We start from the raw sequence: 25,355 nt of genomic DNA, 5'->3' as shown, positions 1-25,355 counted from the left end.
GCCTTATCAGGTGAAGACTATGTCACAGTGTCCTACGTCAAGCCTGTGCTCCATCTCTTTGAGTCCAGCATCTTGGCTGTTCAGGAGGATGACACTCCACTGACAAAGTCAATCAAAGTCTCCATCCTGGACTATCTGAAGGAGAAATTTGCTGACCCTGAAACAAACAAGTTGCTGGACATGGCTTCTCTCATGGATCCCAGGTTCAAAACGACCTACATTGCAGAGGAAAATATCGAGGACATCAAGCTCAGAGCCATGGCTGAGATGGAGAAAATGCTGTCTGATCAGGGGCCACTGTTTCACAGCCTCAAGAAGAGCCACCAAAGAAGAAAACTCTCGGAAGTTTTTTCAAAAAAAGCTACGCCGTGCTCTGCCTCTGCCACACCATCACAGAGAGGCCAGATACACACAGAGATGTCCACCTACCTGCAGTCTGCCGCTGCTGACAGTGAGTCTGATCCCCTGCAGTGGTGGAAGAAACATGAAGACATGTTCCCAAACCTTAAAAATCTGGCCATTAAGTATCTATGTGTGCCTGCCACCAGTTCCCCTTCGGAAAGGGTATTCAGTACCAGTGGGAACATTGTCACATGCCAGCGGGCATCTCTCAAGCCTGAAACTGTGGATAGGCTTGTGTTTTTGGCACAGAACCTGTAGCTCATTTCATATGTTGCCACACACCTGTGACATGATTGTTCTTGTCCTGTAAGTGTTTGTTTTACAGTGACATTTCTGACCTTAGCTTCTTTTCTTCACATATTATTTGACAATTTTTTGGATTTAATGTTGTAATGAACAATGCAAACAAGATGCACTTTAATTTAGTTAATTATTATTACTATTTATTTGTCAGGGGTTGCTCAATGCATTTTTTTGTTGGCTTTGAGCTCTCTTTTTGTTAACCAGTCATAAAAAACATGATGGAAAAAAGGTGCACTTTGATTTAATTTTGTATTATGATCATTATTTCTTGTCAGTGTTTTGAATGCACATTTGTTTGGCTTTGAGCTCTGTTTTTGCTCGAAAATAATTAACGGTTTGAATAAATGCTTTGTTGGTAAATCTAACTTGCTGTGATTTTCCTTTTCTTATGTGCAAGTTCTAAATTCTTCCAATAGAAAGCACTAATGAGTTTAAACAATATCTTGTTTCATGTAATCTACATGCAGACTTATGTTTCAGGAATACTCGAATTATTATAACATGTAGTAACATTATGCCAGACATGGTTGAATCGAGCATTTATGATGTGCTCTAGAGGAGATTCAAAATATATCGAGATATATATCGTGTATCGCGATATAGTAAAAACATATCGAGATATTCATTTTTGCCCATATCGCCCAGCCCTAATTCGAAGCCTGAAAAATGGCATTCGGGCCAGCCCTAAAGGTAATTAAACATTAAAACACCTGCGGTTTATAGTCCAGTGCGGCATATATATGTACACATCATTCAATTTAGCTGCTGCAGCTTATACTCCGGTGCGCCTTAGGCCTAAAAAAATTTTTTGTTTGGTTCCGGTTTCCGACCGACCCTGTCCATTTGTGTGCGACCCAAATTATTTTATGAGCTTTAAAAAAAAAAAAAAAAAAACGTTTTTTGTTTTTTTTGATGCAAACTATAGTTACGTTTTTGTACAGCACCTCTTCATTCTGTACAAGGATGAGCGCATTCTCTCGTTCATAAATGAAAACAACCTACTTATCATTCGCTGCCGCTGGAAAAAATAAAATAAAAAAATAAAATAAATTCCCTACCTACCCATGACCTCAACTGACAACCAACAGGAACCAAAAATTATTTTTTTTTAGGCCTTATAGTGCGGAAAATACGGTACTTGCATATTGTGTTGTAATGCAAGCTGCATTGATTATTGCATTGTTCATAGAAAGTCATATTTGTGACAAAAGCTTTTTCTCTAATAAAATATTAGATAAGTTAATTCATCTGATGATGTCTTTAATGATCATCACAAAAGTAGGAAGTGATTAGCAAACTCTGAGTAGCAAACTCAGATGTATATATATATTTTTAAATCACTCATGCAAAATTGTTGCATCGAGATGCATCGATAATCATTTTAGAATCGAATCGTTGACCTCATAATCGGAATCGATTCGTGAGGTGCCAAGAGATTCCCACCCCTACCTTGATATACATTTTAGTCCATACCGTACAGCCCTAATTTCTATTACATTTCACATAATTTGATCTACACAAACTATATATCATATGAAAGCTGATACTCCACTGATTCGAACATCGAAACCGACTCATCAAACATCGCCGAATTAGTGGCAAAAAAACTATTACAAATAAAATACACTTTTTCTATTTTCAAGAAATGTTATGTCTCGTTTTTGTCATCAATGTTGTGTTTGAATGCATAAAACCACCATAAAAGGGAAATCTAGTGTCTGGACACCATCTTATACTGAACGCAGATGTTTGCAATCAATGTTTATTAGCAAAGAGATGGTTTCAGAGGAAATAGGTAAATTGCCTTTGATCAGAACAAATGTTCTTCATCGCTATCTGGTGGCCGTACTTTCCTCTTGTTAGATGGCAGAATCGCATACCGTGATTTATAAAGGTTCTAGACTCCACAGATTTGTTTTGCCTTAATGAGCAAGTGAACCTCCTCTTGTTACTGGGATTGTAAGTGTCATATCCCACATGTAAAAACGAAATGTGTTTGTGTGGAGGGCTCTGGGAATGAGGGGGCATGTTACAACCCACGGCAACTTTGTGATACTTCTCTAGTTATGTTGTTGTGTATAAGCTATAATTAACAATGTGGCATATTAAATTAACCATACACTGACCGTGGCGTTATACTGAGAGGCTTAAGCCCTGCTCAGACGGAGCTCCACGCATCAACAACACACTGTGTGTTGTAATTATCCGGGAAGCATAGGCGTCGATTAAGTGGGGGACGGGGGGGACATGTCCCCACCACTATTTAAAATACGAATTTTGTCCCCACCACTTTTAAAAATTTGCAAACCAATTGCGACCGGAAAAATCCCCACATCCGAAATCGTCGAGTCTAAATCATGCGATAGGCGCGCACGAAGACATCCTCACAGCATGCATACCTGCCATGTAGTGGTAAATGCCGGAATTGCAAACATTTGAAAAACGCAATTTGGTATCTAGTCATTTGATTTGTCGACTGTCAGCCACTGCAGGAACATGGCGTTGTAAAATGACAGCGGAGTCGGTGCATTCCCATGGTGGCGCATTCAGATCGAACATTGCGACCTGAGAGGACGTGAACTTGGAAGGCTAGCTTTCCTAGCCTAGCTTTTATGACTTCTAGTACTAGCGAAGGCTAACGCAATATCATGGAATTAACTTGAGATGTATATGGAACACTAGAAACCATCGCTACTGTACAAAAGGTATTCCACTCAACCAATAAAAGTGGAAGACAGAAATTTGTAGTAGCCAAAGCATAGACTGTAGCTAAAGCCGGTATGTAGCTTACTGCAGAGTTACTGCAAGCTAACCGTTAACGTTAGCAATAGATGAGAACTAGAAGTTAACTGAGTTAATATCAAACATTGTAAAACAAGGCGATTTGAAGGTTTCTCTGCACTTACAGCGCATTTTTGCCTGCTGAAAAAGGATCTTATATCGGTTCCAGCTTTTCTCTCAGACATTATGGATCCAGTTAAATAGCCTTGCAACTTAAGCCTTTTTTGTTGTTTGTATAATTTGTTAAATTATATTTAATGTCATCGCAAGGGGGAGGAGGGTGAACGTGTGCTGTCTGTACACAGCGTTATAATGGAGAAGTCTCAAGACAGACAGACAAAATTGACATTTTTATTCAGATAATAGCCGGTCCATTTGCTTCCTGTAAAAAGCATGTTGGTGACACTGGATAACGATATGGATACATAATCTAGCCTGCATGTGGAGGGCCACATAAGGTAAGAAATTGGTTTAAGTAAACTTTGCTGCTGGTTTTGTTTGCTTGTGATGACCTGGCCAAAGGTTACCCACGGTCCTAAGCGATTGAGATCTGATTCTGGTTGGTGCTCCAGCTAGAATGCATATAGATTGCAGCTAGTAGCAGCTACACACGATTTCTATGCCAATGTGGTTATAGTTGTTTTGTCTGATGAGATATGTGACGTTAGACGTGGAGCCTGGTAGGCCTATCCTGACATAAATATGTTCTCGCATAACCTGTGTGATTATCCTAAACTGTAGGGGATTTTATTTGCGGGCTATTTGCTTATGATATTGTAACGAGTGAAGTCTACATTGGTTCTTCGCGAGTTCGCGGAGGCGCTTCTTTTTTTAATGCAGCATATATGCTACCAGCAGCCCTTGCTCGTCTTCAAAAGGCTGATGCTCAGTACCTCGTTTCACTTCGTACCCCCTTTACAGTCTGGCATTGTTTGTCTGGTAAACGTTTTTGATGTCAAGATAAGTGTTACATTTCCAACACTGTTCTTTGTCCTGTGTGTATTAGTATTACATATTCCGAGCCAATACCCTGGTGTTTCCAACGCCGTTTTGCAAAACAAGCCAAAACACAAACTGTGGTTTTCAACTTTTATTGGTCGAATAGGATTTTCAACACCTGACAATACACTGTAGAGCATTTTGTTGTGCAGCGTTGAATGGATGAATAGCTTGCATAAGGGTACCCAGCACTTTTCAAAACACACTCAAGATTATGATTATTGTCCCCACCACTTCTAAAAACAAACTGACGCCCTTGCCGGGAAGCCTATAACTCTCTTGCTGAAGCGATCATCAAAATCAAGCATTAAACCGCTGCCCAGACGATGGAAAGCTAGTTACATTTTGGACACTACACATTGTCTGTGCGCTGTCTACATGACTGTGTTGACAATCATATTAAGACGTTTATGGGGAACACGACCAACTTAATCATATAAGACACATTACCACGTTTATGGGAAACACAACAAACTTATTCCAGCACCAGCCACAGAGACATGCAATGGAATGGCAGGTGTTTGCAGCACAAACAGAAGAAGAGGCCAGTTCAAGACACAAAGCGCCTGCACAGAAACAGGTAACCTTGGCCGCAGCATCAGTCATTCCTCATGACCAGAAAGGCCCACGGTGGCAGCGATCAAAGATGCGTTGACATCTTACATCGCAAAAGATATGTCCCTATTTATAGATTAGGAAAAAGGCATTCTTTAAAGGTTGGGTATGGAATTCTTTTTTGGCCATTTTTGCAAAATTACTTGAAATCCTTATCACAACCCACTTACAGCCACTGAGTTAGAAGTACTGACATGAAAATTAAACAAGTCAATCATCTGTGGAATGGGCAGGGCTCGAAAAACTCCAGCCAATGATTTCCAGAACCACCGAGTGGTATTGGATAGTAAGTACGGCAATCAAATGGTCGTACTGCACTCCCCCGCCCCCGCTCCCCACGCGTGACCCCTTCGTGCACGTACTCAAAGCTCGTGACCCAGAGCATACTTCTGTTTGTTGTTTTCCTGCGGTAGCTACTGGAGCTAGCTAACTAGCTAATCCACATTTGGACCTAGCACTAGAAGACAACCCTAAACTCCAACCTAGCTAGCCTGGCTCGCTCTCGCACATCTGTGTTCGCGCTCGTGCATGATTGCGCGTCCGTGTACTTGGAATGGGTGGAGTCGGAGTCAGCGTTGAAGGAGAGGGGGTGGGACCATTTGAGTTGGGTATTTTCTAAATCTGCTGGCGTTTCGCAAATCCCATACCCAACCTTTAAGATAGTACAAGGGATGGACCATATGTTTTGGTCTTTTTCATTTTGTTAAGAGAAAAAACAGAAAAAAACTACATTAGTTTAACTTTGAAAACATCTATTATTGTTAGGCCAAACGCCCAGCCCTATTTGGAGTTTTCGCCTAAACCATCCTCTAATAAAACCTCTTAATTTTTGTTGTACTTCACTTCATCACATGATTTAATCACTAAAGGGTTACCAACTGATAATGCTCTAGGTGGTATGCCCATTACCTTAGAAATTGGTCTAGTGATGAAGCGGTTAAAACTTTAAAATCACCCAATACAAATTTGAGTAAGGATGGGTATCATAATATTTATTGATATCGATACCATTTTCAATACTCCTTAACGATCCGAGTCTTTATCGATACCACTATTGATACTTTTCTATTAATTGGTGGAAATACGATGCGTTTTTAGTGATGAGGAAAATATTTAGGAATTGAATAATTGTATTTTAAATAAAATATGTAATTCCTAATAAATATTGACATCAGTAGTTTTAATTATATATACTAAAATGATTAAAATACTATACAACTGTATTATTCATACAGAAACATGAGTAATACAGTATTACTCATGTTTCTCACCAAAAACTCAATTTACCGTTTCTCTATGTTACATTGGATGTATCATGATAAACTAACGTCACTGAGCCAACCTCAACACATCATCATGCAGCACATCTGAAACTTTATTTACTTTTTAAGATAACTAGCTTGTATGCTGCCGATTACAACACCGATTTCACAATTGGATTACTATTATTAACTGACGGGACTAGCGGTAATCGTGTGTGCGATTACCGCTCGTACTTTGAGTGGATGATTAAGACAGGCCCGTCTGTGGTGCGATAGGAGAAGGAGGAGACAGAGTCTTTTCAACTCAGAGTCAGTCGAAGGTACTGCATTTGGCCTTTATTTGATGCACAATGCTAATGTGCTTGGCCATTGAGGTTGTGTTCCCCCCTTTACAATAAATGGTTTTCGCCCATACTCACGAGCAAAGTTAACTGCCAGACTTCACTTGTTTTACTTGTAATACCGGTTTGCTTACAATTCCATTCAAAAACATTGGTGGACACGCTGCAGTGATTGGATTGATTTGATTTGAATGCCGTGATGTGACTCGAGGTACACAACGTTACGTTACAAGGACCTATGGGACAAAAAAATAAATAAATGAACGACGGAACTCGATAGTGGTATCGATAAGCCAAAACGATTTTCGGGATTTGAAAAAAGTGAAACCGGGTTTGAGTCAGGAGAATATTGTATACTGAGAATCATCAATCCTGACCTATTCTGTATCTTGGCTACCTCTATCATCAGGAAACTACTGTAAACCCAGAGCCAAGACAATGTACCAGCCTAATGAGTCAAAGTCCCAAGGCAAAAGCCAAGTTTTAGATCCCAAAACCGCCTTAAAGGACAATTCCGGTGTTTTGAACATTGAGCCCCGTTTCTGGTTTGTCTAGGATGAAGTAGAGTGGTTGACACCGAAATTTTGACTATTGGTCCTATCTGGGGTATTTGGCTCATTTAGAACCGCCCCTGCCTGCTTCCGAATGGCTGGCTATGGGCATTCAAAAACCTGTCCTTAAAACAACCGTAAACTTTCGTTTTCGGAAATGTGCAACTCACCAAGTGGTTAGTGGTGTTCTTTGACGTTCCAAGTAAAGTAGCATAGCAAAATACAGTTTCTGTCGTGTTTTATTCTGCATTTTGTAAATCCATACAGTTGGAAGACTTATTGCTCGTTGATCCGAAACGGAAAGGGGGACTAGTTGTAGTCTTTTCGCTCGGTGTAGCCCTAATGTTGATACGGAGAGCCGAGCGAAAAGACTACAATCAAACGTAAACAGCCCAATTTCCGTTTCCGGTTCCGGTTTCAGTTTCAATGGGATTTACAAAATGCCAAATAAAACACAACACAAACTGTATTTCGCTACGATACTTGATTTTCGCTACGATACTTGTCACAAAAACAATACACTCTGGATTTTCAAGCAGGGTATATTACAAGCCGATTAATAGCCATGTAATAATTATTTCATCAGGCAGTTCTAGAGCTGAAATCTCACTTCATAGACACACTTGGACCCATTTATAATTATTATATTGGTGAAAAATTGTGAATCATTTTTGACCAGATTGACAATGTGGGACTTGCTTCTAAACTGCACTACACACGTAAACTGTAAAACAAAAATATATACATTTAGGAATATGAAAATACAGTGCTAATTGAAGGTCTCCAAAGTAAAGAGGATACCTTCCATTGCTGTTGTTGTTCCCCTCAAAATCTGAAGGGCTTTTACAATTTGCTTTATGTAGAAGCTGAGAGGCTTGAAATGCTGGCTGAAACAAAGTGAATCAACTTATTCATTGGAAGGGTTCGCATTTTAAACAAAAGTAATGGAAATAAGAGAACTCCTAGCCCCTATATAATAGTTATGTAAAAAGCTGCACGTCATGGTTTATCACATACTACCCATTAGCTGAATCCAACAGTGCAATTTGCTTCCTTATCTAGTATCAGCCCACATATAGGGTTTGGGGGTTCTCTTCTTTTCATTACTTTTGTTTAAATTGTATTTCCCTTTATAATAAACAGAGTAAACATTTGTTTTCATTAAACCCACATTTTTGAGCAATGGAAAATAAAACAAGATTATCTTCCTGCAAGACCCATTTTCACCCACTTAGTGGACTTTTAATCAAACTGTCAGACGTTGATGGAGCCGCCAGGCCATTCTAGATGTAATACATATCCATTGTGTGAGTTGAAGGGGCATTCCCCTGCAAGTGTGCTTTAACACTGATCCCCTCCTACTCCGCACACCACAGCCCAATGTATTTCCCCAGCTTTCCATTGCATTGTATCGCCACCTCTGGGGATACCAGATTGGGGCGTGAAAACGAAATGCTTTTCCAGATTCACATTTCAAATTATCCAAGCATGGCTAAGCAGGTGAGATGAACCGAAAAATGTAATTTATATAGCTTGGAACTTATGTGGGCCTGACAAGGAAACTTAACAAGCATCATTATCATCATCATTATGATGAAAACTTTTCGCAAAGGGAAAACAATGGACAAGAGAGCTGTCACGAGTGTGTGCACCATGGGACATGGCAGAAATAACAAGCCTAATATTGCTAAGCCATCAAAGGGAAGCCCATACAGCCCATATAACATTCTTCAAATAGCTTCCATGTCCACATGGTGCAATTCAATCCCTGCCAAATCTCAGTAACATGAGGCTATTTTCTTTAACTCAAAGCGAATTAATGATACAGTGGATCTGTCTTAATATGGGCTTTTCTCATTTCCCATTAGCAAGGCCCAGGATCACCCGTGTAAGATGGTAATTACATGGCATGAACCAAGGGTTGATTTCTAAATTGGTGTCATAGAACACGTACCTAATCTATACAATCCAAAACCTGTTCCCAGAAGAGAACCAAGGTCCCAAGGATGTTCAATGTTCCTAAAGGAAATACTCAGACGTTGACATATTTCAAACTCAGGTAAACAGGTGTCCTGAAGACCATGCAAAGCTTAGGGATTAGACCCCCCGGTGGCTCCACAGAGGGTGTACAGTAGGGATGGGCAAAACGATTATTTTCCGGGAATCAGTTCTTTCAGTACCGTTCACTATCACGATTTGTTTTTTTGATTCGTTCATTAGATTCGTTCATTAAGTCAGATGGTCTGTTACGTCATTTGCCAGGGAAGCGGAGATTATGGAATAGTTGTTAATCAACATGCATGTAGCCTACTACTTTCTAATGATCTGGCGAAATTACCCAGGTTAAGTGTATATATTAAGCATTTATGTAAAGCACATACGTGCCTTTTTTTCATAAATATCCTTAATACATAATGGGGTGCAGTAAGAATTAAATGGCGTCTTCCAAGCAGCGCTAATAAGCAGTGAAGCATGTTAGCAACTAGACCAAATGAGACTCGTAATGGTAGGTAAAAACAATACTTTATTAAAGCAATTGTGATGTAGTAAAAAAAAAAAAAAACATAAAGTGCTTGCATGATATTGAAGCCTACAGCGGTCGTAAGTTAACTTGTGTGGTGGTGCCTCATCATTTGTTTACCCATGGGCCATGGCAACGTGATTGCTACCTGCCCTCATTGGCTGAATCGATGAGAACGTTTTAGACTCAATCTATATAAGGTCGCAGGTAGACGAAGCTCTGTTTGTTTGTGTATTTTATTGACCATATTTTTGTTATATGTTTAAAAAAAAAATTTTTAAAAAAAAATCTTTTGTTTTGGGAATCAGTTCTCGTCGTTCACCTTCGGGATTTGTTCGTTCTGACCGAATCGTTTGCGACCGACCCATCACTAGTATACAGGGAAATTACATGGCTTTTACCACAAAGAGCGGTTAACATGCAAGACTATATTCAGCAATAACAAGCTATATTAATTTATAGTTAATACTACATGAAGTTAAAGCTGGGAAAGGCATTTTATTTAAGAAGCATATTTGCAGAGAAAATTGTCTTTATATTCCAACAGCAATCAATAAGTCCAATTTTCTGATATTTTTTTTTAATAATAGGTATGTATTGGTTTTTTTGTATGTGGCGGTCGCATGTAATCGAATGAAATGATGGGCTACCTGTCTGTCTTCCTACCTACCCAGCTACATGTCTGTCTACCTACCGATCCAGCTTCCTAGTCACACTCTGCCAGTGCATTGCTCATTGCTCAAGACCGGAGCATAGACAATGCTAAACATTTAGCTTAAACTAGCGAGCTAGTCAGGTGTTTTGGGTCGGTGGCTTTCGAGTGAGGTCTGAACGTTTTTTAGTTTTGTTTTCAGTTGGATACTTTCAAAATCTAGCTTACTCGTTCCTTCAAATTGTCTACCCTGGCTTTAGGGAGAGAAACACAACCAATAAAGAAAGCTCTATTTTTTATGATGCATGCAACACTTTGGAAAACATACATGTTTGGGTTTTGCAGTTCACTAAAGTACATCAGTAAAGTGCGTGAGGTTAAAGTGTCCTTGACCACGTCTAGCTTTATAAAACGAGACCTTGGCAAAGAAAACATTAACAGAACCTATCCTGCTGGATAAGTGAAGGCATTTTACATTCATATTTTCTGCAAACATCCCATTTGATATTCATTCAGATGTAAACTTGTGACATGAGAATTTAGTATCTGTACAGGAATTGCCTCATATCTTGCAGCAATTCCTAGAAATAGAATAATTAATGGACGATTATTATTAGAAGAAGAAGAAGAAGAAGAAGAAGAAGAAGAAGAAGAAGAAGAAGAAGAAGAAGAAGAAGAAGAAGAAGAAGAAGAAGAAGAAATAGAAGAATAGTCATGGAAAGAGCCACTCTAAGATGTAAAAAGCCACTCACTTGAACAGCTATTACAATTTAACAAGCTCATTACCACTGAATTCTGCTTGGAACTCGAGATGCCGTTCTAGATTAATGCCATTGTCATTCTTCCAGAAGAAAAATAAAAAACCCTATCTCAGGGGCCATCCGTCTGGTCGAAATGTGCAAACTTTTATGCTTACTGTGGCTCAAATGGCCTTGCATGCTGTTTATATAAACTCATGTGAAACATTTATATGAATGAGAGAACAAGCACAAAGAACTATCGTGAGGAATTTTTAAATCGTCAAACAATTCTATTTGCACCCATGGGTAATCAGGTCAGCTGTCTAATCACGGGTGACAAAGCACAGCAGCTTAGCAGCAAATATCAATGAAATGAAAAGAATGCAGCCTGCAAATCTGCCCGCTAAACATTTGTGAATAGGTGAAATTCTAAGCCAATTTATGGAAAACCATCACACAAGGATTGGCTTGTGAATATCAATGGTATTGATATATTCCGATTTTTATTTATTTTTTAACCCATGATGAAAATGTTAGCTCCTCCCTACAAGATCGTAATCTTTCCGGATTTATGTGCCTTTTTTCTACAATAGGCTAGTACTAGGTTCAAAGAGGGCAGCAGGCACGTGGTCCTAGTTTCATCAACACCTTTTAAACTTCAAATGGCTCAGTTTATGGCCAAATAATATGGCCTAATTCACATATGGAATAGCGTTTTCTTCCACAGCTTCAGAAATACTGAGTCCTCAAATACATTTTTGCAAAGAAAACTTAACACACGTATGATATGCGTTAACTGTGGTTCTGTTGGATGATATAAATAATACATTAACAAACATAGTTTCTTACCAGCATTGTATGCATTATCGTTATCGACTTGTGTTCCTAATATGCATGTGTCCCCCCGTTAATATACATTCCCATGGACTGTATTATGCGTTACGTGTTTATTGTGCGTGTTTAAACAGATGGATGCACACAGGCGCGCCGGCGTTCATTCATTATTTTACACATACACACACGTGCGCCCGCATTAATTTATTCTTCTTAACACTCACTTGCGGTAAAACAATGTTTTCTCAAGATCAAATACTCATCAATCCTAAAAGTTATGGGCTTGTACACGATGTCTGTGTTAAGAAAATGTTGTGTTTGCTGTACGGTGTTTGCAGATGCATTGATTTAAAAGTACAACTTATTACCGCTGAATTAGCTGTTCTTTCCCAAATAATTTACCAAGAATGTGTGGCTAGGTAGATGAGAGAAGCAAAGTGTATGCGCTAGGTGCACAAGCAACATTATGCATGCGCCCTTAATATAGCATCTGAACAACGCACCACTGCCTTTAAACCAGGTATTTCCTCGTTTGTGGCGGAATTGTTTTCTGAAACTGCAAAATAGCACCAAGGAACATTTGCTCCAGAACACGCCTCCTCCTTTCGCCGAACCGCCCCTTGGGTCGTAAGATCATTCCCTAATTTACCGACGCGTGGCGGTGGAGAGATAAGAACGCTCTGCCCCAGTTGCAAACTAGCAACGATACATGCGTCAATGTAGAAAGTAAATTGCGCTGGATGCAAGATAGGGCCGAATACATTGCAATGGAATTTAATTATCTCTGAGTCCAGGTTACCTCAGCTTTCTCTGCATTTCCCGCCCAGACAATGAGCTACGACCGTGCGAACGCCACATAAGGTATTTGCGTGAATACACACAATGTAACGCGAGTGTTGTACACTTCTTTGTTATTTGGATAACCGCTCTGCTGTTGATGTTATGGCGCATAACACGCAACATAATAACGCAAGCTTGTGTAAAGCTCCCATTTGGTGAAAGACTAGACTGCGTTGGGTTCTCCGACGACTCCATGTCTGCGACATGGAGGTCTCTTGTCTCTTAGCATACATTTACTATAACGTTAAAGCAAAACTCGAATATGAGATGGACAAAGTTATGGAGAACAGCGGGACGAGTCTATTTATGTTATCAATCTGTACACGTTCCTGAACCCCAACCTCTGTTAACCAACAATAATGATACTGCTACTACTACTACAGGGATTTACTAATGATACTACTACTACTACTACTACTACTACTAGGGATGTAACGGTACACGAACCATCATGGTACAGGCACCTCAGTGCGGTTACAGAGGTGTACCGCGGTACGTAAATGTGGCGTACATAGCGTTAATATGGAGAACGTAAAGGCTTGTCTTGCGATGCAGAATTTAAAACTTGAAGTCAGAGTTCCACCCGGACCGTTTAGCCAAAGTATACTACTCCGACTCTGTAATCCGACTCCGTAACTACCAGTAACGAAGTACAAGTAATTCGTTACTGTACTTAAGTGACTTTTTAGCGTATCTGTACATTACTTGAGTATCATTATTTTGTGAGACTTAATACTTTTACTCAACTACATTTCGTAGGGGAAAATCATACTTTTTACTCCACTACATTCCAAAAACCGTTCCTTTCACCGTTCCTTTCAACATTCCTTTCCACGACATGCAAGCTCTTGTTGTTATTGTCATTGTCTCAGTATAAATGCACACTGTAAATGTTGTGATATTTTACTGTATCCGTTTCTCTCCCCAACCTCTAATTACAGGTACTGCAAACCTTTGGTTGTTGCAGCCCTAGAGGGACTGCAAGAGCTCTTTAAAGACATGATGGCAGAACCATATGGGGTCAGAACATTCTCATTAATAATGAATGCACAGAGAAGGATTCACAAATGTATTTTGTGATTTATATATAAATTACTCTCTTCTCACAAATACATTTCAATGCACACACAAACGGATATCGGTATGTATAAATGTAAAATTTATCCATAAACAAAAATAAGTTTCACAGACACATTTCTGATCCACACACAAATGTACCTTGTTTTAAATAAATGTAATCTAAATCCATAAATATATGAATTAAAAAAATATTTGCAATTTTCATCAAAATGTATTTGGATGTTGTTACATTTATATACAAACTGTTAAACTTGAATTTACAAAACGCTTTTCATTTGTGAACTTCTTTGCATTTGTGTGTGAACTGGTCTGTATTTATATGTGGATTTTTGAGACTCTCCTGACGTGGCTGGATTCACAAATGCATTTTTTTCAACAAGGAACTCTCTGTAGCCAATCAGATGCCTCCCTCGTTTCCAGCCAATCACATGACTGCAGTGACTGGGTTTTTACAATGTCGGTGCCGTTCACTACTTTAACGGCACAGACAATCCCAAAACTGTTAGGTATTTTAAGCACATAAGCCATAGCCACTAGGAAGCAGGATCGAACACACAAGCTGCATTACCCTCACATAGCCACTAGGAAGCAGGATCGAACACATAAGCTGCAATAACTACTCCAGCCACAGTTGGCAGCACCTTTAGACAGGTGAGGAGTGCGGAGCCTTACGTCACACCGGCCACGCCCACTTCACAGATGCCACGCCCACTTGATAGAAACCAGCGGAGAGTTCAGATTTAGGGCAGAATTAATTGGTAGCCCTGCCGAGAGGACTGGACCTAAGCCCGGGACTCAAAGTACTGCACGATATCATTCTCATATGCGTTAGATCCAATTCCCTCCCTTTTGCTTCATAGTTACCATACCGAAATAGGCCTACTTTAACAAGTAAAGAGAGTTAAAAGCAACCAAGGATTGGACTACTTTCTTCAAAAAAACGCAACAAAACCCAGTCGAAACTAGATGGAAAAAGTGTGTAGCTCAAAACATGACGCAGCTTTTACTTCTTCGCCACCTAGAGATTGTTATGTAAGATCATTCAAAAAAACCATGTTACTTATTTCCCATAGACATTTGAGCGAGGGAACCGGAAGGCTCGGAAGCTGGACTCAGAGGTCGGAATTGGCTGAAAACGAGGGAGGCATCTGATTGGCTACAGAGAGTTCCTTGTTGAAAAAAATGCATTTGTGAATCCAGCGACGTCAGGTGTCTCAAAAATCCACATATAAATACATTCCAGTTCACACACAAATGCAAACAAGTTCACAAATGAAAAGCATCTTGTAAATTCAAGTTTAAAATTTTGTATATAAATGTAACAACATCCAAATACATTTTGATGAAAATTGCAAATATTTTTTTAATTCATATATTTATGGATTTAGATTACATTTATTTAAAACAAGGCACATTTGTGTGTGGATCAGAAATGTGTTTTATGAAACTTATTTTTGTTTATGGATTTATTTTACATTTAAACATACCGATATGCATTTGTGTGTGCATTGAAATGTATTTGTGAGAAGAGAGTAATTTATATAAAAATCACAAAAAACATTTGTGAATCCTTCTCTGTGCATTCATTATTAATGAGACTGTTCTGACCACATATAACCAGAGTTTATTGCTGCTTCCATCCTGCTCCCAAAATTTAAAACAGCGTGGATATCTGATGAGAACCTATTAAAACTAGGTATGTATCTATGTATGTACGTAAGTACGTACGTATGTTTTGTTGCATTTTGATTTCAGATGTCATCCGCCTAGTCTACAAAACCAAAAGTAAACTAAAAAACGAAACAAGCACATTTATATAAGTTTATTTATTTAAAAGGGTGGGGGGTTTGTACCTGGATTAATATATAGGCCTAAAATACATGTTTCATATCGATGAACCCCATAGCCTTATTGTTCAAGGACACTACATGCTGTTCATATTGTTCAGGAAAAAGAACAAGGAAATTTGGCACAACCTAGACTGAGTTGTGGCCAGGGAATTAAAGCTTATCTAATGGGGCATAGAACCTGATGGCTCTTTGCCCTCATAGGTCAGCTTTCGCTGCCTATCCATAACTCTGTGCATGTTGCTTCAAATAAGCTCATTAATTTCCTCTGTACTGTACACCAGAATTTCCCTATGATTTATATAACATGATTTCTGTTATCTGTCCCAATATATGTTGTATATTAGGACTTGACTACATCAAGGACCCGTCTGGAGGAAGAATGTTCACATCAGTCACCAGTCAATGGATCAAGTGCTTCAGATGAAGATGAATTATTTTCTAGCATGAAGACAACTCATGGCCAGGAAACTTTTAAACAGCTAGAAGGGTACCTTGCCTCTAAAGTAGACAACAAAGAGATACTGAAATCGTTTCTTAAAATCAAATTGTCTCTTAAAATCAACACTGCCTTACCAGCCTCTGCTGCGTGTGAACGCCTCTTTAGCACTGCTAGACTAATTTTCAACCGAAGAAGGGCAAGATTGGATGCCAGAAATGTTGAAAATCAGCTCCTTCTCAAACTAAACAAACAATATATTAGCTTTAGGTAGGTTATACAGTCATGTAAGGAGTCTGTTTTTGCAAGTGGCACAGTTAACCATAAATTGTTAAAGAAATACGTGTCTAATGTGTATTTCCCCCATCCTGTTGATTCCTAACCATTTGGTTTCCGTTTAGTATATTGTGCTTATGATCATTTCAAATGATATCAGTACCTGATATCACAAATAGAACACATTGTATTTAGAGTAGTGTTTGTGTTTGATTTTTTTAACCTTAAATGATTGGACTGAGTGTATAAAGGACACAGCAAGACATTGGAACTACATTACACCAAATTACTTTTACTTTTGATAGTACATTTGAAGCCAAGTACTTTTATACTTTTACTCAAGTTGACGTTTAAAGGGAGTACTTCTACTTTGACTGGAGTAATATTTTACACTAGGTATCACAACTTTTACTCAAGTACGTGGTCTGAGTACTTCGTCCACAACTGGTAACTATGGAGACACCTCAGCAGCTCTCCGTCGGGATGTCGAATACGCAATACATATCGCCGCCCGATCTATCTTATATGTTGACTACAAACAAACCATGTAAACAGTGTTGTAAATAAACTTCCAAAGCTTTTCAAATCTTATTGGTGTTTTATTGGTCCTTAAAGGGGACCTATTATGCTTTTTCGACTTATGACCTATAAACGTTGTTATAATGATTGATAGTCATGTTTAACCATACACAAAAAACGATGTAGATTTTTGGGAAACTCTTCCTCTCATCTGGGCGCTTTCAGCATTCTCTGTCTGTTCGGCCCTCGCCCCCCTCCTGCCAACCCAACTCCATTGTGATTGGTTACCTACCTTGAAGCGCGCGTGCGGGCAGATTTGACCAGGCATATGGGGGCGCGGCAGGAGTGCCTCTACGTAGATGATTTCCAGGAAATGTGAACAAGTGAATTGCAAACGTTGTCCCGAGTGTTTAGCGCTCTGCACAGCCACCCCAGACTGTCTTCAGGGAATACGTCGAAATGCATGTACGTCATTATTTGACACTTTAGTATGGTTAAACATGACTATCAATCATTATAACAACGTTTTTAGGTCATAAAAGTCGAAAAAGCATAATAGGTCCCCTTTAAAGCTATACTGTACGTTGTGAGAGAGCTAGCATGATTTGAAATTAGCTTCTCTTCGGAGTTCCGTTTAACTCCTCCCCCACCCTTCAGGACTCCCTGCCCCTACCCCTCGACACAGAGCCGTGCACGAGCGCTGCAGCTGCTTACGGCTTACTTCAACGGCAACCATTGCGTCACTTTTCAGGCCATTCAACTCCCTCAGCTGTCACCATCGCTGAAAAGCTAATCCAATATTTATTCTTGTTTTTCCTCGAGCAGTCTCCAACTTCTTTTTTGTTGCTGCCTTTTCAGTTTCTGGCTTTCTTTTTCTTGCCTTTTTAAAAGGATGAACCGGGGCAAGTAACGGTGGCAGTGGTAACTTCAGTTGTTTCTCTTCCATTGTGTAAACGTTGTAGGCTCACTAGGTCTAGTCCACTGTCATGAACTACTATGAAAACAACGCTTTCTTTGCCCTCCGTGAACGCGCTCAGGCCGGCTCAGGCTCGTACACAGAGGGGAGAGAACGCGCAGGCTTGTGATAGGTTCTTTAGATCCGGGCACAGTGTCTCCGATTGGTAAGCATTTTAACAGGTTTATAGCAGATACAGAATTCTTTTTTTTTTCGCTTCTTTTTCATTGCCCATAAGTTATTTATATATTTAAGTTATATGCCTTTAAGGTGCAAAGGAAACAATGTACAAAGTAATTAAGGTGCAAAGTCAAACCGGAGAAGTGATTCTGGAAACGAATTTGTTAGAGGACCAATCACAGCCCTTGCCGTCTCCGTTTCGTCGACCAATAGGTCCATGGCCTCGACGGATAGTTCAAAAATATTGGATGCGCACGTAAGCTACGGAGAGGGTCTCCGACAGGCTCTCCATGTCTACGAACAGCACTTTAACATGCACATGCTAGGGATGGGCAACGATCGTCGAATATTCGAATAGTCGAGACTATCGTTATTTATTACACGGCTCTTCTCAATGCTGTTGAACGCTCCGTTCACTTGCGTTCACTTTTCGAATATTGCGAATACTTCTCAGCGAATATCGAATAGTATTTTTGCCAGAAATGCACATCCCTAGCAAACGCATTTGAAAAGGCACCAGGGGGTGTGACTATCCCCGTTGCTGTGGAAAAAAAAAACGAGCCGTGCAAACTAGAGATGCACCGATCAATCGGCCGCCGATTAAAAAAGCCGGTTTTGTATCCAATCGGCCACAATCGGTGACCGGCCGGTCACTGTCGTAATTTCCGGTTTTCGGCCGATCAAACTCACCCGCATGCGCGGTGCGTAGCAGCTCAAGGCGCCCAGAGCGCGGAAAGAAAACATGTCGCATTAAAATCTGAAAGGACGCACTAAACTCACTATCCATGCGTCCCGGGGACGCATCTCATTTTCCCCATGAAAAACGATACATTGTGAACATTAAACAACTCGTGTTTAATGTACAGTAACTGGCCAAAGAAACCTTCTTGTGAGCAGGCCGGACAAGCGCTGTTTCAACCCTCTGTGCATCTACTCGACGTGATCCCCTGTACAAAGTATCGCGACATGCTAATTTAGCCGCTACCAAAACAACTAGCTCGTCACCGCTGATTTCATTTCAACAATTAAAAATACGAACTTCATAGTAAATAAACCCACGTTTCCACTGCTCGATGCTGTGCTCATTCGTGTCGATTATGTTGTAACGTTTAGGGGACGTGCTGTAATGAAATAAATGAAACATAATCCGGTGGTGGTGATGAAAACGACATTGAACGGCAGCCGCCATATTGTTATGCCCAAACGGCGCCTGCGCATACATCGCGCTTCCAACGAGATCCAGTTTTTCTCGAGAAACAGGCAGAGAAGAGAGAACGCAAAAATACCACCAAAGAAAAAGATTAAACCTATTGCAGGTCAGCAAACAATTGCAGCTGCATTTTCTGTCCCCACTACCTCTGCACTCCTCCCTGACTCTGATCAGCCTAGAGAGAGTACCTCAACATTGCCTGTACCTACTTCTGCCTCCCCCTCTACTGAGCCTGATGAGCCCACTGCAGAAGAAGTGCCTCAACCTTCTACATGTTCCTCCCAAAAAAAGCGAACTTTTCTGAAGCAGTGGCTCACCACATACTACAAATGGCTGCGCTTTTCAGATGACAATTTCATGTATTGAGTTTAACACTATTAATTTAATTTAAGAAATAGACTAATAATAAAAAAGAAACACATTTTTTAAACTGGGGAGTCGGGACCCATTGAATTTCTCAGGGACCCACCCAACTCGCCACCTGTGGGTCCCGGGGACTCACTACATTGAAAACCTATCAACATCACTGCTATTATATGATTATAATTATTTCTTAGAAAATCGGTATCGGAAAAACCGGTTTTGGCAGGTCAGACCTCCTTAAAAACCGGAAATCGGTATCGGCCAAGAATTTTGCAATCGGTGCATCTCTAGTGCAAACCCAGCTCACAACACTATTTGAACAACCCCTGTCTGGGAATTCAGAAATGCAAATGCCATAACCAAGTTTATTGGTGTTTTCATCGTTGCTGATCTACGGCCATTCTCCGTTGTTGAGAAAGAAGCAGTTTCATTTAATATTCCCCTTAACTATTCCGTACCGAGACACAAAAACCGAGATACGTACCGAACCGTGACTTTTGTGTACCGTTACACCCCTAACTACTAGTACTATAGGGACTTACTAATGATACTACTACTACTACTACTCCAGGGACTTGCCAATGATACTGCAGTGTTTCCCAAGGGAAATGTCTTAGGGTGCACTCACACTAGGCCATCTGGCCGTGGCCGTGGCCGTTTTCACACATAACCGTGCTCAAATCTGCCAGTGTGAGTGTGGCCAGTCTGGCCAGGCCAAGCCAACTTGGCCACTTGGGAGAGGTGTGCTGCTATGGTACGGGCCGCCACGGTACAGATGCTAATGAGCCGACACGCGCACACGCACGGCTACGCAACCTGAGCTGGATGACGTATAGTCCATGCGACGACTAAGGACATAATAAAGGCGACAAGCCTTTATTATGTCCATGGACATAATAGAAGAAAAATCTTCTTCCGTGTGCAGCACGATTAACCTCAAATCTCTTCCTTGCGTACTCGAAAAAGCCAGCAGTGAGAGTGGGCTCTATCTGAGAACGGCTCCAAATAAGCAACAGACTCAGCACATTGCAAACTGTGTTCTCTGTGTTGTTGTCCATTGTTGTTAAAACTCTGACTGGCGGCAGACTTTATTATGGTCCATGCAGCGGAAGCTTGGTGATGACGTGTTACGACGTGATGACGTATGTACAAGAGCCTACCGTGGCCAGGCCATAGTTGCGACGGCCAACGGCCACGGCCAGATGGCCTAGTGTGAATGCAGGCCAGAGAACAATGGGGCCAGTTGAGCACGGTTAGGTGTGAAAACGGGCAACGGCCACAGCCAGATGGCCTAGTGTGAGTGCACCCTAAGTCAAGGTGGCCACTGCCGTGCAATTGCATTAAAAAAGCTTTATGACACGGATACTGTTACACAGTGTTACCAATGTATTATTTATCTTTTATCTTTGTACCTGATGGAAGTATGTTTCCTTCCCCTACGAAAGTTTTGTACTTTGTTAATGCATAATAATTAAGTTTATTTTGTTTTTTTCTATACATTGGTAATCAAGGCGGGGCCTTAACCATACAGTGCCGGGGAAACACTTGTACTACTACAGGGACTTATTAATGATACTACTACTACTACAGGGACTTACTAATGATACTGCTAATGATACTACGGTATTAATGATACTACTAATGATACTACTACTACTACAGGGACTTATTAATGATACTACTACTACTACAGGGACTTACTAATGATACTGCTAATGATACTATTAATGATACTACTAATGATACTACTACTACAGGGACTCACTAATTATACTACTAATGATACTATTAAAGTTACTACTACTACAGGGACTTACTAATGATACTACTAAATGATACTACTACTACAGGGACTTACTAATGATACTACTAATGATACTACTACTACAGGGACTTACTAATGAAACTGCTAATAATACTACAACTTCAAGGACCTGGGTTGAGTTGGTTATTGCATATTGTCATAATGCCGCTATGACTTCCAAATAGCATAGGAAATATTGCATGCTGTTGTCTGATTGTTTACCTGCTGTCTCCTTTGGAGTTGGACGGTGGCGGGTGGAGGACGGTCTGGTTGTCCTCCATATCCACAACACATTTTGTGTTCAATTCCAACTCTGCAGAGACAAGTTTGTTTCAAAAGTAAGGCCACTTGAAGGATAGTAACACTGAGCAGTAGTCCTCTCTATGAGGGACAGTAGTGAGCAGTAGTCCTCTCTTTTGGGGACACTGAGCAGTAGTCCTCTCATTGAGGGACAGTAAAACTACTGAGCAGTAGTCTCTCTGATGGACAATAACACTGAGCAGTGGTCCTCTCTTTGGGGGACAGTAACACTGAGCTGTACTCCTCTCTTTGAGGACAGTAACACTGAGCAGAAGTCCTCTTTGAGGGACAGTAACACTGAGCAGCAGTCCTCTCTTTGAGGACAGTAACACTGAGCAGTAGTCCACTCTTTGAGGGACAGTAACACTGAGCAGTGGTCCTCTCTTTGAGGACAGTGTTCACTGAGCAGTAGTCCTCTCTTTGAGGACAGTGTTCACTGAGCAGTAGTCCTCTGGTTGAGGGACAGTAACACCGATAAGTGTTCCTCTTTTTGAGAGACTGAGCAGTAGTCCTCTCTTGGAGGGACAGTAACACTGAGCCGTAGTCCTCTCTTTGAAGGACAAACACTGAGTAGTAGTCCTCTCTTTGAGGGACAGTAACACCGAGAAATAGTCCTCTCTGTCGGGGTGGAGGTGGATCAGGGTGGAGGTCTTCACCACCACGTCCGTTCAATCGGCTTTGCCAAAACTTTCTTACAGTCAAATGTCGAATAAATGTAACTTAATCCAAATAAAATTGCAACAGTAAAGAATATAAACACTTACCTCTGCGGTTCATGGGCCGAACTCGTACTGCAACTTTTACCTTTGAATCCGACATTTTGGTCCACTTTTCTCCCACCCAGTCTATCGATGTAGTTTGGGAATCACACAGACTTACGCCGGATCAAACGCAGTTAAAGCGAATTAAACAAGCCCAAACAAGTCCAGACCACGGGAAGTGGAAATCAAATATAAATTCAGTGTTTACATCCATCCAAGTCTGGGTGTGGAGCAGATCCTGCCCCCTATTCCATACAGCATCCCGACCGCCATCTTCCTCTGGTCGCCCGCCTGTCCTCTGGCCTCAGAGAGGTCTGTGTGGAGGAGGATTCCTCCTGAAACACACCGAGGAGGGGGGTGGCATGCACATGTCGATCTAGCAACTTGATTTATGAACTACGACCATTTAACAGTTTAATACGCCTTTATAAACGAATGTACAAGATGAATGTTATGGGTGACTTACACCTTCCAATTATTATCGTCCATGGCCTGTGTGTACCAATCGATCACGCAGCAACAGGTTATGAACCATTATATATGATCATGCAATGATGAATTCGTTATTATTAGTTATTCTTTTGAGATATGTCAAATTTGAATGAATAACCAAAATACATGGTACACCGGATTATAATTTTAAGCAAACATCACTTTCCTCATCGATTTAATGTAGGTTAAAACACATTTTATTCATGTTTTCCCTAAATACTAACAAACATTATTTTTGATATTAATGCATTTCATATTATATAGAAGAATAAATCTTCACAGCATGGTCTCCACTGTCCAAAACGGTTAGTGTGCTATCCTTGGCTGTACAAATAAGCCCAACTGGCCGCACAAGGTTTTCGCTAATAAGGGGAGTTAGCTTATTGCCCTTATGCAGCTTCCAAATCATTGCCTGCTTGGAGTCAATAATAATCACATTTCCATCTCCTTCGAAAGCCACTGCGGACATGCTCAGCCAGGCCGTGGACCCGAGGCTGAGGCTGAAGCTGTCTATCTGATAGAGGAGGCTGAAGTATTGGTCATACACTCTGAGTCTGGCAGGCCGGTGGTTCCAAGTGGGGTGTGACTCATCAAAAAGCAGATGCTCTACCACTGCGGTGGCCCCCGTCACCTGACAACAGGCTACCGCTCTGGGATGCTCCAGATCAGTGATGGGCGTCTGATGATCCAGGATGACACCAAGAACACAGTCCAGAGTGACCCGGGAGAGGATGCCAGTCTGGGAATCTGAGACCAGAATGTTCCCACGCATGTCTACATCCACGCCCCAGGGCAGCTGGAACACGTCTGTGAGTGTCAACACGTGACACCCCCTGGAGGTGAACACTTTCAGAGACTTGTCTCCTGCGTCCGTCACCACCACGTGACCATTGGGAGTCACGGCCACGTCCAGTGGGTAACATATGTCCCCCCTCCGCCCAAAGCCATGTAGCCTCCTCCCTTGGGGGCCAAACACCACCAACCGCGTGTCTCCATCATGCACCACCACCATGGTCCCAGAGGTCCCAAGCACAGCAATCCCAGTGGGGTTAAACAGTGTTCCCCAGCCACCAAAGGCAGAGCAGAGCTGCAGAGATCCAAAGACATGACGGGCTTTCCCTCCGTAGCTTGGAGCACCAACTTTACTGTTCAACAGCAGCTCCTGCAGGTCGCCGAGGGCGTGGCAGTGGGAGGTGCTGTCAACATCGCACAGCTGTCGACAAAATGGGCACTCCAGCTTCTTCAGCACGGGGTGGGAAAGAGCACCGATGCAGTCCAGGCAGAGCACATGGCCGCAGGGAAGATTCTGGGGTCTGCGCTCACTCTGCCCTGCTGGATTGAATATCTCAAAGCACACCTTGCACTCCAGCAAGTTGCTCTGGATCTCTCGCAGGATCCGCTCAGGGCTCCGAGTGGCCTGACTTCTTAGGGAATGAGGATTTACAGCCATGACTGTAATAAACTTGATGTTTGTTATACACCGTCTTGTCTTCAACCAACAAAAGAATACTTAAATAAATGAAAACGGCAGAAAAGAAACCTGAGAATTAAAAGTAGCCTAACCCTAACCCTAAAAATTAGACAACAACCTTGGCTCCAGTAGGCCCAGCTATGTCATGTGATATAGGAGTCTGCGCGGTTGGCACAGCACACGCAGGCAAACACACACACACACACACACAGGCTCTTTGTTGCCCTCATTTGGAAATGAATCACCATTAGATTATAAGAGACAGAAAGGAAAAAAAACTGTCCTTTATGCTTAAATATGAGATGTGATGGTATACGATTTTTAAAAAACCCTGTCTGATTAATCAGATAGAACAAAATCGGCATCAGGTCACTTGAAAGTTATTTGGTAGGAAAATAATCAATATATTATAAGTGCATAACCGTCATCTTGAAAGTAATGATTGGTGTTTCTTGAAATACATGGCCATTATATACCCCTCCATGGCATCTATTTCAGTCTGTTAGTGTGCTGACGTGCAGACAGAGTGAAATGGGATCCTTCAGGAACAGAGGAGCAGCACTTGACAGCCAATCCTGAGCTCCATTACGGCAGTGAACTGCCAAGGCCAAGCAAGGTGATTTAGTCTTCCATAACATGTGCAACTTCTGGGACTTCATACACATAAGAAATCATGTTAACATTATTATATTCAGTTCATAAGTGATGCATTTCAACACCTACACATCCTCTTCAAGTGTAACCAATATGCACTTAGAATACCTTAAGGTAGAAAATAATAAAACCCTTTGGTGAAATAACAGTCTAAAGAGGTTGA

General features: G+C 41.1%; 2 protein-coding genes across 3 annotated transcripts in view; both read right to left on the bottom strand.

Moving 5' to 3' along the window:
- The window catches only part of kif13a (kinesin family member 13A), an 84,034-nt gene extending 61,127 nt beyond the window's left edge, over positions 1-22,907 (bottom strand). The window contains exons 1-2 of one of the 2 annotated variants that reach the window (XM_056602195.1): positions 22,579-22,907; positions 21,737-21,827 (exon numbers count right to left, since the gene is read on the bottom strand). In XM_056602195.1, the coding sequence (XP_056458170.1) occupies positions 21,737-21,808 (72 nt within the window). In that variant the 5' untranslated portion in view covers positions 21,809-21,827; positions 22,579-22,907. The remainder of the gene's footprint in view (positions 1-21,736; positions 21,828-22,578) is intronic. The other variant, XM_056602194.1, reaches the window with a different exon arrangement.
- A 145-nt stretch (positions 22,908-23,052) lies between these two features.
- LOC130391875 (E3 ubiquitin-protein ligase NHLRC1-like) lies at positions 23,053-25,241 on the bottom strand. The gene has a single exon (XM_056602197.1). The coding sequence runs from the start codon at positions 24,515-24,517 to the stop codon at positions 23,324-23,326; it is 1,194 nt and encodes a 397-aa protein (XP_056458172.1). The 5' UTR covers positions 24,518-25,241; the 3' UTR covers positions 23,053-23,323.
- Between the last annotated feature and the right edge of the window lie 114 nt (positions 25,242-25,355).

Source organism: Gadus chalcogrammus, chromosome 11 (genome assembly GCF_026213295.1).
Source record: "Gadus chalcogrammus isolate NIFS_2021 chromosome 11, NIFS_Gcha_1.0, whole genome shotgun sequence".
Lineage (NCBI taxonomy): Eukaryota > Metazoa > Chordata > Actinopteri > Gadiformes > Gadidae > Gadus > Gadus chalcogrammus.
The sequence above is the reverse complement of the archived record's forward strand: the minus strand, read 5'-3'. Positions and strand labels throughout refer to the sequence as shown.